Source organism: Colossoma macropomum, unplaced genomic scaffold, assembly GCF_904425465.1.
Source record: "Colossoma macropomum unplaced genomic scaffold, Colossoma_macropomum, whole genome shotgun sequence".
Taxonomy (NCBI): Eukaryota; Metazoa; Chordata; class Actinopteri; order Characiformes; family Serrasalmidae; genus Colossoma; species Colossoma macropomum.
This window is the reverse complement of record NW_023494785.1, coordinates 27736485-27751332: the sequence shown is the minus strand read 5'-3', so window position 1 is coordinate 27751332 and position 14848 is coordinate 27736485. Positions and strand designations below refer to the sequence as shown.

Below are 14848 nucleotides of genomic sequence, written 5' to 3'. Positions count from 1 at the left end.
AACCCAGTTTTTAATCCATAATTAAAGAGACTGGTTGAATCTGTGGCTGTGGTGGTTAAACACTTTGTGTTGGTTTTTCCTTTAATTCGCTAGCTGTAATTACCTGTGCTTGTCTGTATCTGTAGTTTTAGGTTTTTGTTTTAGTAAACTGAAACATCCTTTTTTAGAATTAATTTTCTGTCATTTTGCTCAGTGCATTTGTCCTTGAATATTAACTGGCTTTCCAGGTCCTGCTGTAGAGAAGCTGAGAAGCACCGCCATAGCATGATGCTTCACTGTGGTTTTGCCCCAAACATAACATCAAAACATTCAACAATAACAATGTTCCTGTTCCATCTGACCATAGTACACCTTTTTAAAATATCCTTTTAATAAAGTTCTTTCTTGCTCTATTTCACTCATTTTCTTATTTTTTGCACAGAGTGAACCCTTAGAATAACAACTGTATTTATCTATGCAATAAATTCAACCTCTGAGAACACCATCCAAAATGTGTACACTTAAGTGGAAGCATCATTTTCAGCCAGAAACATGAAATGAGTACATGAGCTGCTGTATCAGATCTACAGCACCATCTTGTGGATGAAAGTTCACCTTACTTACCTAACTACTGAAATGTAACTGCATTTTATATCTTATTTTTCAGTGTACCTGAATTTACTTGACATTTTTCACTACTATAATATTTGTCATCACAGACCATGTATTACATTCTTCATATTCTTTTTATTCTCACCACAATATTCTCAATGTATAGTTGTCCTCTTTAAACTTTTTTTTCCCTTTATTACCTCCTGAGGATTATTCCAAATAGTTACACGGACACAAGGCAAACAGCTACTCTTAAGTTGCGAATAAGGAGACGGAGGTAGAACAGAGTTTTAGAGGTTAAAGGGGAACTGCACTGATCGCATAGTTTTAATGACTGCATAATTTAATGAAGATGTAAAGTCATTCAGAGTGGTTTGATGTGAAATGGTGCATTGTAGAGAAACTCACTGACATAGATAACTTTACAGTGGTGGTGATGGAAACCAGGGATCATGATCATAATAGATAACCATTTTATTTAAACCATTTTATCTTATTAGATAAATTAGATTAGATTAGTGATTACTGAAACTACATGTTTAGCTGAGTAAAAATGTTATGTTGATAATGGTTAGAATGGTTAAAAAAAGGTAAAGATTTGTCTTCTTACATCCTGCGTGCCACAGATGTACTTAACCTCATTAAACAATTTAATGTAATGGCATCATGTGATGTAGCTTTTATAAGCATTATAGGCATTGTACCATATGGGACTCTGCAAGTTTGTCTAGAGTAGCATATTGCACTTTGTGTACATCTTAACAATTAAATTTTGCAGACATTTTGAGGTTCAATGAACTAAAGTCTATGGTACAGTAGTTATTCTACCTGCTAGGTCTTTACATGCTCAAAATAGACCAGCATAAAGCCAAAAAGGCAAACTTACACATGAAAAAGTAGTTGTATAATTTTTATGACTTCCTATGTATGAATTCCAACAAAATCATTCTAATTCATTATCAAACTTTGCGAAACTGGATCTTGTTTTGTGCTTTTTTTTGCCATGTAAAGCATTTAACCCTATGGAAATTGCTATGCAAAGGTAATTACTCTGATCATTTTTAAAAAGCAATAATTAAACCCCATTTTCTAATGTTTTCATTCTTGTTTCCTCATGCTATACCAAATTTTATTAGACTTTCTAATGAGACACATTTGACATGTTAATATGATCCGAATATCCTTCACCACTGGCTTTCTAATAATCCTTTTTATTATCAAAGATTACTTCTTCATATCAAACTAACCTTTGCCTTCATCATGTTATTCTGCTTCGCCTCCTGAAAACATCCAGCCACATCCTTCACTCTTCCCTACACTCTCTGATCCCTTCCACTTCTTAATACTCTTCCTGAACTCCTTTATCCTGAAAAAAAGGAATAATGAATCTGAATACTAACAAAGTTTAATAATAAGTCCCCCATCGGTTAAACATATATTTATGTAAGGCTTTAATGTTTTTTTAATCTTGTAACCATTTAGACAGTATTTCTGCTGTAATCAATAACCAAACTTTGTTACAAAGAAATTCACAAGACACGTTCAATGTTTTTAAACACCTTATTTTATTTAATGTTTAATAATCACATCACTAGTTAACAATTGATCACAATAAACACTTCTTTCAAACCAGAAAATAAAATGAATTTCAAATGTAATGGAAAACAAAACAAAGGACAATGTCTGCAAATGGACAATGTCTGCAAATGACAAGTCTACCAAACACATCCCACTTGTTCTGCATGCTCTTAGTATGTTTTCTTTTAGTACTCTCTATTAGCAGAAGCGCATTTAAGGGGCTTCCCACGCCATCACAGGGGAATTTCAATAAAATCTTATTAGAATTTGATGTAAGCGTGTGGTAGTCTTCTGAAGCCTCAATACGGCTTGAGCGAGGGTGGTATGCTTTGTATTTATGACTTTATGATAAAGTACTGAAGCTTGCCATGGTGAGATCCCCAATTTCACACGTTACACTGGACCTCTCCTCTCGTTCCCTGCCTCAACAGGGCGCCCTGGTCCTTCATGGCAGAAATAAAACAGTGCAAATCGAAAACATTCAATGCGATACCCTGCTCTTACATCTTTAACCGTTTAACTAAGGACATCATGCCTGCAGTGTGCTATTCAGATTTTAAGACTAGAAGGTGGAGATGGGCAAGGAGCAATACGAGTCTCATCGAGATTCATCAAGACCTCTGCACAAACCTTGCATTTTGCTTGTAGGAGTCTAACACACAACCCACAGCCACAACCAGCATACCAAAGCAATGGCGGTACGACAGAAACACAAATACAAGTGTCTTGCATGTTTAGTACATTATGTTTCAAAAACATTCTTTCACCTCAGCCCTTTTCTCAGGGGAAAAAAAAGGCAGACCAACTTTAGTTTTTAATAATGATGATAATAATAATAAATATTAATAATAATCACTGAAATCATAATGATCTTAATAACAATAATAATAATGACAAGCACACTCCCTAAAAACCTTAAAAGGTACAAATCTGTACTCGACACCCTTTTAAAACATAATTAATATTCTTTTCATCTATTCCATCTCGTTTTTTTCCTTCCCTGCGGCGATGCTGAATGTATAAACCGTAAATATATATTTACATTAAACCGTGTGCTAGAAGTTGAGGAGAACCAAGAAAGTGTTCAATGAAAAAAAGCAGAGTACACTGCACTTGACAGTAAGATGGCTGCGTTCAGGCACAGGGAATTGACTTTAAAACGACCAAAGCTGGCGGTTACAAAATACAGTCAGACCTCAATAAGAGGGCCATACCCAGAGCATTTGAAAGCTGCACAACAACACAGCTCAAATACAAATATCTACAAACCTCTCATTTGTCAAAAACACTTCTACATAAATAATAACCGTTATTGCCCATGAGCCTAAATAAAATTTAAGATACAATGTTTTTTCCCTAGTTCAATACTGAGTCAATGATTTATCAATGCCAGTTCCCTCAATCAAATATTTCTGTGATAATGTAGATTCGCGCTTAATATGCATGTGCATTATACTTCTCTGTGATTCATTAAAAATGCTTAAAACCTTCAATAACTGATGGTAAATAATAGTGACGAAAGATAGGTAAGATCATTTTTATGGTAGTGCCTTTTCTTCCATTAGTTGCATTAATTTGAGGTTAAAAAGAGGGCAAAACTGCAGTAGCATTTCTAACCAAAGAACTACCCTTATTCATCCTCGCCACTGTCTTAACCCTAAACAGGAAAAGCTACTAAGAAAACATCTCCCTTCTCCACTGTAGAACAGACACAGCACCATAGAACTATGTGACGTGTACAGTTTTTTGAACGGGATACAATATTCGGACTGCATAAAAAAGGCTATTTAGAGGCGACTAAGATTGAGTGCTACAAGAAAAATAAGCTACAGCGTAATGGTCTACTGTCTCTAACATCTCGTTTGAATATCCATGTGCATTGTTGACACTTTAATAAAGGTTAAGCTATGCTTTTAGCTCTCTGAAACACCTCTGCTGGAACAGTAAGCACGATTAGGTATAGGTACAATGTAGGTACAGTCCAACTAAGTCTTCATTAAGCAACAATTAATCTAGCTAAAAGAAAAGGTTTTGTGTCAGGCTGTGACATTCTGAATGTCTCTGTATCTTCCCAAAGGCAGTGGCAGACCCAGGCTCTTTCCAATTTCAGGTAATTAGGATAAGAGGCACAAACTTGAATGACACAAGGCTTCGTTCCTCCTTCCATCTCAAACATGCTTCAGCCATGACACCAGGTCCATCCAACCACGAACATCTATCACGATTGACGACGGTTCATCGTTAATAGCTTCAGGTCAAGTCAACTTCACGTAACATCCACTTCATACATCAACACCCTTTCTCACACGTTCGCTCTTTACCTTCCATGAACCTCCCTCACCACCTGCTGACCACGCACACTTTCCGAGACCCATGTGGAGCTGTGTCTGAGATGTAAGCTTTACTTCCTGTGCGTATTTTTCAAGAAGTTTCAAGAAGAACGTCCTATAGGCAGAGACCAATGTATTGCTTTACAAGAAGAAAAAACAATAAAAGAACCAAACAACCAAGCACAACGAGAAATGAAAAGTCAAACAAACGTAATAGAACACAGCTCATAGCCACAGAGTTCACTCAAACACATCACAAAACACAGAATTTTAGAGAGATTTAGATCAACCTACAGCTGAAACAGACTACTTTGTTTTAAACATGAGTTGTTATGGAGGACAGCGAAGGATGGGAGTAAGTTATGAGAGTTATGAGAGTGGGGGATATCGAAGCAGGGTAGTCGATGGTTCTTACAGGATCACGTGACAGCCCCGCATACTGAACAAAGAGCTGCAACACAAAACTATGGGCTGATATCTCTAAAATGAGTACTTGCATCAGCTTAGTAAACACGGGAGTATAGGTCATGTATTTATCCAGTTGATTACACCATGGGAGATCCTAACAGAGATTAGATCCTGCTAAGACTGCAGTACTGAAGAAGACCAAACTTGCCAGGAGAACTAGCCTACATCATGCTCTAATGGATAGTGTTGCGACCAAGTGAGTACGAACAACGTGAGTTGTGTAGCTGAGGAGAGGTGGGCGAAGAGATTCTGCTATATTCATTTCATCTATTCATTACCAGACTGAAACAGTCTGCGAAGGGAGGGGCCGAGGTTTTGTGAGTTAACCGATGAGCAGAGGAGGTCACGTCCGGAGTCCAGTGAGTGAGCCAGAGCTGCACCCTTGCTCTTGAGAGGCAAGGACGAGGGCAGGGCTTGTGGAGGAGCGAGGGAAGCCGGCGGTCGCCAAGGAGTCGTTGAGCGAGACACTGCTGCGGAGCGGATGGGGGTGGGCGGGGCTGTCACCCAGGGCAGGCCAGGTTATGATGTCAGCGCCGTGGTCCGTGCGAGAGCGCGCTTTCTCGCGGAAGTTTAGCTTGAAAGACTCAATCTGCAGCGGAGGAGGGGGGTGTTGGAAAAACAGAAAGATAGGAGGAGGATTGGCCATTAAAGGGAGGAGAAAGGGTCAGGAGAGGAGGTGTTGGGGGATTGAAATGAAAAGGGTAAAGTGACAGCAAAAAGCAGAATTAGATGCCTGAAAAATAAGAAGTCAAGATGATTCAGTAGTCAGGGGCCTTGGAAAGAAGATTATAGAGTCATTTTCTTTTTTTAACAAAAATAACAAATACAAAAATGAATGAACACAAATACAAGAAAATCAGAAATCAAATTACAAATGAATAACATGAATAAATACAGTCGTATGCAAATATGTTTGACCATTTGAACTAGTTTTGTTGATTTTCTGAGTGAAAATTAATGATCGAATCTTCTACTGGGAACAAACTTTTTCCTGCATGTGCTGGCGTACCATTTCTTTTATTTTTTTTAGTTTAACATTTTGAAAAATGAAACATAAAACAGAAAATGTCAACTTCTGTACAAGCCACATTTTATGTTTTATTTGTTTCCATTACGTTAAATTCAGCAAATAAAAATAATGCAGTAAAATGTGCAGGTGTGTGTTCTCTGTAGAGGATGTGTTGAGAAAACTTATTCTTACTAAGAAAATCAAAAAACTCTTGCATACATCTGTATATATGAACTTTAAATAAAAAACATGATCTTTTTTCTTGATGTATAGAAATCTGACATTAAATATTGTATTTGTAACAAATAATGATGTAAATCATGTAGAACAACTCTATAAGGAGGTAATGCCAATTCTTAAGGTATCTGTCAACAACCCAAGTAGTATGACCCAAGCTTTCACCTGCCTTATCTACAGTTAACTACCATTGCAGTGATAGCCCTTGCTTTAAGTATCATCTATGGCTGCTACACAAAAATGTAGAACATACCCCTTTCTAGAATATACCAGAGAAGCTAAAAAGTACAATAAGAAAATGCCAAGGCAAAGTCCCAAATCAGAACCTGCTGCCATTTTTAATATTACCAAGACAGACGTTACATCACCAACACCAACGCACCAACATCATGCCCATCAAAACACACAGTACAGACTGCATGACTAACATACTCCCTACACAAAATGACCAATCAAGCAAGTTTTCTACATGTACCTCTGAGCTACTGGACTGATTACATTTTACACATAACAGGGGCTTCCAAGGGAAGGGTCATAGAGTGGACCTTGGGACAGGAGCAGGGTGACACACAAACTTACTTGTTTCAGGGATGAGCGAGTCCAGGCCCTGGGGGTCCCGGAGTGCATCGCCCCCACATGGAGTGCCCTCCTTCAGCCCATTCTCCTGGGCAGGACTGGCTGCCGGCTGGGGTGCCAAGGAGCCACTAGAGGGAGCCCCACTCCCCTCAACTGTCTCCTGTTGCCCCTCAGCCTAGAAACACATAGCAGCATGTCAATAGGAGAGATGGAGATGGAATGGATTTGCGTATGTGATCCCCCATGAATGAGGGTATGTAGTAAGCAATGTAGGATGGAAAAACAAAGCATCAACCAAAAAAATGCTCATCAACCAAAAAAATGTCTCGCAATGCTCACGACTTGATTGTGATGGCACAAAGTACACGAGCAAGGCATTAAATCGCATATGAGGCTGGCAGCAAAACTCAAAAATGCAAAATATATTTACACTTATTAAAAATGTATGATAGAATGCATCAGATTCTAAGACTTTATACTAAAAATAAATCTTTTAACTTAAATACAAAAAAGCACAACATGATAAACAGCCATGCTATCATCGCACATGCACTCAACCAATTCTGAATGAAATGAAGTGCTCAGGTCTTGTATGTAAAGCTGTTGGGAACTGTCTGATTCTCTGTAAGCTTGATCAGTACCTTCATACGGTATTTATGTCTGAAAATAACAGAAGTTTTATCATGCTTTACAATGTTTACAGTACAGAACTATGGAATATTATCAAGTGTAAATTATCATTAATTGTATTCCTATTTTTAACTACTATATACAGTACCTGGAAGTAGTGCCCTCCAGAATTACAGGCACCATTGGTAAGATGAGCAAAAAAAGCTATGAAAAATATCCTTTTTGTTGTTTATCAGCTTGATCTTAGCCTGAAATACCAATATCACATACCAATATAATACCAATATTTCTCACAAACATATGTCTCAAATACTCTTATAAAGAAAAGCACAAATTCTCATTCATAATATACTTTTTAAAGCACATGAGACTAGGCACTGTTACATTCCATCCATTCCTATTTAAGAAGTCCAGGGTTACCAAGTCTCCAAAACTACAATCAGACACCACATCCAAGTCATGAAACTATTAGAAAGCGTGCAAGAAGAAAACCTCTGTGATCATCAAACCACAAGGATAAGTTCACTGAATGTCACTGAAGCTAATTAGGACTATTGTGAAGTACGGTGGTGGGACTGTTTAAATTACAAAGGTCCTAGGAAATGTTAGGATTGATAGGGCATACTGGGTATACTTGACAGATTCCATGAAATAAAATGGAATATTAGAATATTAGATAAAATATCTGGTTGCCAGGAGGTCGAATCTTCAAGCAGCACAATCCAGAGGTGAGGACCAAGAACTCTTACAGATTTGGAGTGATTCTGTATATATAACTGTAACATGAGGTTTTTCACTTCTTTTATCCATTTGAACAATGTTACTTCAAGATCAAGCTGATAAACAAAGACAAGCCTTTTTCCTCATTTCTTCCTGCCAATAAATTTATAAAGCACTGTAATAAAAACTGTTCAGTGCAATTTTATCATCATAAAGCCTGTGCTGTTCTCTTTTAAGGAATGAAAGTAAAGCCTTATGTGAATGAATATGCGCAGATGAAGAGTACAGACATGGAAATTCTCATGCAGAGATGGATGACCATAGGCTGAGGGGAAAGGTGACATCACAACCTATAATTCAGTTGGAGGCTTTTTCTGGACCCACTCAAAACGTTAAATGTCTCGTTACTCGAAATGCAGTCTTGGAGGGCTACAGCTTGCATGGTTTAATGTTTTCCCAACTCTTACATAACTGACTCCATGGAAAAAGGCCTTTATCAACAGCTGAGGAGTTGAAACAGGGCAAATGCTGAACTATGCAGCTTGGTGGTCCTCCAGTACAGCATCTGAGTAAAAATAAATGAGAGCTTTAAGACAGCCCTCCATTTACCTTTAGGACAGAGCTCACTTATTTTTACACCCTAGCCTTTCCTTCCAAAAACTGCAAAATCCCTCATACTTCATCTTTATTTCTGCAGAAAGATGCCAAAGTCAATCTTTGGGGGCCATCAAATCGCAAAGATTCAGAGGGAGCTTAATTACTGAATAGAGCAAGAGATGTTTTTAAAATACAACAAAATGTAGAACTTAAAATGGATCTTGAGTTTTGTGGATATTAACAAAACAAACAGAAAATATGTTAAAGAAAGGGAAAACAATGAGAAAACAGCATTTTTTTTTACTTTGAAACACATACAACACATTTTGTGGGTGATGACTTCACATTAAATCCTACTGAAAGCTGTATATGAGCTTTCAGCTGTAAAGAAAATGATACACAATGCACTGCGCCAACAAATCGACCACTACTTAAAGGAAATTTGTCAGAGGAAATTTATCTTCTTTTTTATTACTCATTCCTGTTTTGTTTTGTATGTTACTGTGATCCCAAGTTGTGAGAGGTTAACAGATGCACTGCAGAATATATTATTATCAAGCGCCTCATTAAGATGTAGGAATCACCATATTCAGAGCAAAAACCTGAATGCTGTCATACATGTTTTGAACTTTGTGTAGGAGAATACTGAACAAAAGGTGAAAAGGTATGTACTGGAAGGAGTCCGTGGAAGACATGTGACTTCATCCTGGAGTTCATGAAAGCACCTTTAAATTTGTTTAGCTGTAATCACCTTAGAACGTCTCTGATGAGATGACATCCCATACAATTTAGGATCTTTAGGTCAAAGACAACTGGACCATATTATTTTTTTCACTGTTCGGGTGCTGAAGGTTTTGTGCTCTTTACATCAGACTATGTGTACTGACCTTAACTAAGAGTGATTTCCAGTAGGCAGTCCTGTATTGTGAAGCCTGCTGTGTAAAGCTTTGGTCTCGGTCACAGTGGTGGTGTTTCAGTTCTGGTGTGGTTTTGAGCTTTTGTGTAGTATTGTGGAGTTCAGCAACACTACTGTTGAGTGTTCTATCCTTGTTAGCATGTCTCACCATGCAAATACTGTTCTTCTTTATAGTTCCTTCATAATGTTTTGTTGGTAAATGCTGTTATGGTAACTGAACAACAATATTGGCAACACATTTGCAACCTCATTAGAAGTCTCGGTAGTTGCTTGATGTTACTTCAAAAACATCAAATATCAAGTAATCATGATCAAACGTTTTTATAGATTGTACAAATGGCTAACTGGCATTCAACCTAACATGACTCACCTGTGTAGCTGCCTTTGTAATTGTGCTTTAGTTACTTAAAGCGCTTTTGTTATTCTGCCCAGCACATGCAGAATCTTAAACTCTAATTTTGATTTACACCACAGATACAGAATATTAGACTCCAAACCTGGAGTCTCCAAACAAGAATCCAATTTATAACACAACTATGCCAAATGTCATGATTTTCAGAATGCAGAAAGATGCAGGTTTAGAATTTAATTAAAGTATTTTTTCAAGCAAAACTGTAGGTAAAAAGAGTGAAAAGTGTGGCAAAGCCATTTTCCCTTTACCCCAAATCTCACCTTAACATTCCCCCCACCAGGTGCATGACTGACGTTGTCCAAAGAGCCCACCTTGGGCTGGGCTTTTTCTTTGAAGTTCACTTTATGAGACTCAATCTTTATATCTCCACCTCCTACAAGAAACAATAAAAACTTTTTCATCTATAATGTCTTCATCTGCCCCAAAAACCTTCAAGTAATTATCTGGTAAGATACAGGTCCAAGCCATGAGGGCTCTTACCTGGTTTGTGCTTGATGTTGGACTTTGAACCACACTTTGAGGTCACTTTACTCAGGTCAACCTTCTTATTGAGAATCTGCACCTGTGAACACATCAAAGTGGCACATGTAAAAGAAGGGGAAGAGTTTTATGGTTCAGTGCTGGTGCTGCACCATCCTACCCTGTTTTTATTTGCCCTGATTGTATTTGAAATCTACATGCAGTGCAGAAAATCAACACAGGCTGGACAGAGGCTGATCTGACACTCACTGGACGCCAAAAGATATAAAAGACTCACAGGATACAAAAAAGGAAGATATAAAATGAAACAGTTTAGCTGACATAAACTGTGATTCAGAAAACATGGCAGAATTGTTATTTATGTTATTGTCAGCAGTGCTAGAAGCTGTGAAACTCTGAGAACTAAAGGAGAAGCCACAGATCAAAGAGAGAAGTAAGAGATGCGTCAGGTAGCCATGAAGAGGAATTAAAATTCAAAATTCTGCTGTTACTGGCTCAAAAGCCTGCTGCTCTATAAAGCGCATATCATGAGCATGACACTTAGCACCATTCCACACTGCGCATCAACGCAAATGACTATTCACAAACAGAATAAAACAGAATTGAATTGTGTACTGCTTTATCCTTGTGGTTGTCAGAGTGTTCCAACTCTATTTTAAATAAGGAGCGAGGAGAGTGATGAAGATTGCATCGATTCTGCTGATGGTTTGATCTCATGCAGTGACGGTACTTACGTTCCCTCCACCAGGGACATGCTTGATATTGTCCTTGGAACCCAAGCGAGACGTAACATGGCTGTAGTCCACCTTTTTGGAGACTATCTGAACCTATAACACAGCATGGCAGGCAGAGAGCAGAAGGACACCAGGGATCACCAGGTTAAGAGGACGACAGGACAAAGAGGGAAAGCTGAAGCACCTACAAGCTTATACAAGTACTACACTATTTACAGTGACGGTGAGGCTAATCATTAGGCTAGCAGCTACTGTTAACTAGAACATACATGCCATGCTGTGTTTAAAGTACCATTCTCAGTTAGGAACAATAAAATGACGTCTATACAAACGCCTTTCCCCCCACCATACATAGAAATGAGTGTGGCATTAGTACCAGGAAGAAATGAGACTTAATGATTGAGCATGTCCACATCAGTGATTAAGAAAATACTGATGCCTTAAGCAAAAGATGGAAAATCAATATAGACTACATAACTTCAAAGTAGGTCACATTTTGATGTAAACATGATCTCAAGACATTTGGACTCGTTTATCTTAAAAAAGCATACAGAACAGTTGTGGTTTAAAGCCCCAGTCATTAAGTAATTGAAATAGGAAAAGCCACCCCATGACTATCTCGAGCTTCATCATCAACACATAAATGAGTGCTCGACATGTAAATCTGTAATGTAAAGCACTTGGTAATTGCAGCTATGTAAACATGATGTACAAACTCACATATCATCAGTGTCAAAACAAAACCTCTTCAAAAAGTAACTTTACAGGAGAAAGAAAAACTCAAGTTTCAACGTAAGTAAAAAGAAATTCCAAAATTCACCATAATTCAACTGTTTAAATGTAAATAAAGTCATTCAGGGGGGTTTGATGTCAAATGGCTAATTGAAGAAAAACGCACAGACTTAGATGGGAAAAAAACACCAAAACCGTCTCAAAACTGTCGTAAAACAATGTCACCAAACATCAGGCAGTGTATTCACAACCTCTTCATGTAATGACTTTCTATGATGCTGCTTTTAGAGGCACATTTAATTCTTCAGGTGTTGTCTGGTTCTTATCACCACCACTGTAAACAATTCTGACTCAGCAAGTATCTCTAGAACAAAGTATTTCACATCAAGGCAAGGCAAGTTTATTTACATAGCTTTTATACACCACTCTCAGAAATAAAGGTAGTAAACTGTCACTGGGGCAGTACCCCTCTTGTCACTGGGGTGGTACACTCAAGGGAACATCTCAGTACTTTTCATCTGGGAAAAAACTTCTTTAGGGTACACAATTGGACCTTAAAACCATGGTTGTACCTTTGAGGGTATGTTTATATTGTTTGTACCTTGACGAATGAAAAATGTGTCTTTATTTCTAAAAGTGACAGCGGTCATTCAAAAGTACTTCACAAATTAATAAAAAAAAGACACATTTAAAAAGTAGCAAAGGAGACTATAAATTTTAAAAACTGATTAAAACAATAGATTTTAAAAGAGAAGAATCATTAAAATTAAAAGTGAAACCAAAATAATACGGTGCTGTTACAGGAGAGAAGTGCAATAGAGCCAAGTGTTTTAAACTGAGCTGAACTGAATCCATTTATTAACAGCATAGTAGTTATATGCTGCTTCTCCATGTTTAGTCTTTACCATCGGCAGGAATAACTAACTAGTTCCTAATGATCTGAATGTTCTGCTCCGCTCATATCGCTGCAGCATATCAGATAAATACACTGCTCCTACACCATTAAGTGATTTACAGACCGGGAATAGCTACCTTAAACTTTCTTCTGTAACCTACTGGTAGCCAGCGTAGGTATTTAACAATAGGGGTGATGTGTCCCTTCTTTTACTTCTAGTAAGAACTCTGGCAGCTACATTTCAATCAACTGAAGCTGTTTGATTCCCTTTTTTAAAGTGTATGTGGCAGCTAGCACTGTCAAATTACGAAGAAGAAAAAAAAGAAAAATGACAGAAGTCAAGATTGGAGGTTTTGTTCTGACAGTGACAATATAGTATCACTATGAAAAGCTCAGCAGAACATATGATAACACCATTTTTACATTTTTTTTTCATTATTTTTTTAGACACGATGTAGGTGAGAATTCTACAAGTGAAGGAATGACAAGTGTGAGTGAATTCTAAAGACCCAGCGGTATCAGAGCCAGTCTACAGAGAGACTCCACAATTTTTTTTTTAATTTAAATTTCTATTCTTATATGAGAAGACCACCGCAGAAGGGAGTTTAATTACTGGCAAGCTTTCCAACCAGTTAGCACTCAATAACTGCAATGCATCTAAAACTTAAAAACTCAATGTTGTGGGAATGTGAAAAGACTATAGAGGAACCAGGGACACGGTAACTTATTTTTTCCTAGAAAACAGAACAATGTGCTATCAAGACACCGAGTAAAACAGTTATGTGTTTGCTTGTCTACAGCAATGGGTTTTTTAGAGGTATGAAAGTAAGATGTCAGCACTGCAGCTACGGAGTGCTGACTGGTTGGCTAGCTGACCCTAGCTTTTGAATTATAAGACGACTTTGTCTTGCCACATGCATTCTGCCTCACAGCATCTCACATGTACTGATAAAACATCTTGTCACTACTGAACTGGATAACACTGGGTGCACTCCAATACACATAGTTAAAAAATGATACCTCAAAACATTTCATAACAGATCTATCAACAACTGGAAGTTGATAGGTTGTGTCGGACGGATTTAATATTTTTGATTGTTAAAGAGGGAGAAATAGTGCTGGATCTGGGTACAGTACAACAGAAATGAATAAGATTCTGTACCATCCTGCCTATAAGGAGATTTAAGTTGATTCTTATGCACCAACAGCTGCACAAAGGACTGCCTTCTAGCTGCACGCTCACATGGTTCAAGGTTTAAAAGGTGTAGTGACAAAGAAATACCGGTGCTAATAAATTAACTTATTTTTCACCAAAACATTCAACAGGGGCAGAACTGTACTATAAAGAAGAAAAATAAAACATATATATAGAATTCGGGAAACAACAAAGAATGTGAGCACACACAATGGCCATATCACATTTGGTGCTGTGTTATTTCGTTTGGTAAATATTGTTTCAGAACATGTTTGAGGCCTATATCTTTGTCTAGCTGCTATAAGTCCTCCAACAACACATTTGATTACTGAAAGCGTATACATTAATCCATTTATAAACTTAATGAGAAAGTAGCCACTGTGAGGCCTTATAGATGACCGAATTTCCAAACAGCTGTGTGTGTGCACTTTCTTTCAGAATTATTTCAGATTATGTAATGGTTACCCAGGGCAATTTCAATGCTGTGATAAGGCTTAAATGAGATCTAAAAGACCTTGTCTGACCCCTCAGCCTTTGGTAGCTCTATAACAAATTTTACAGCGAAAACTGACAGTGAGACAGAGCTGCAGTGAGTATTAGCTCAAGGACAAAGCTCAGCAGCTTCCTTCCAGACATAAGCCAAAGCACTCTTACATTGTGCTTTCCACTGGCCACTCTATTTAAAAATGACACGAATTCTAGGTCAGCTCCTAATCTATATATAGCACACCTTCACAGCAGGATTTCG

At 37.8% G+C, this 14848-nt stretch overlaps 1 protein-coding gene across 1 annotated transcript in view; it reads right to left on the bottom strand.

Moving 5' to 3' along the window:
* Window positions 1–2137: 2137 nt before the first annotated feature.
* Window positions 2138–14848, bottom strand: part of LOC118820991 (microtubule-associated protein 4) — a 98486-nt gene continuing 85775 nt past the window's right edge. Inside the window, 5 exon segments of the mRNA XM_036589375.1 lie at window positions 2138–5700; window positions 6793–6964; window positions 10325–10437; window positions 10545–10626; window positions 11279–11371. Coding sequence (XP_036445268.1) covers window positions 5693–5700; window positions 6793–6964; window positions 10325–10437; window positions 10545–10626; window positions 11279–11371 — 468 coding nt within the window. The 3' untranslated portion in view covers window positions 2138–5692.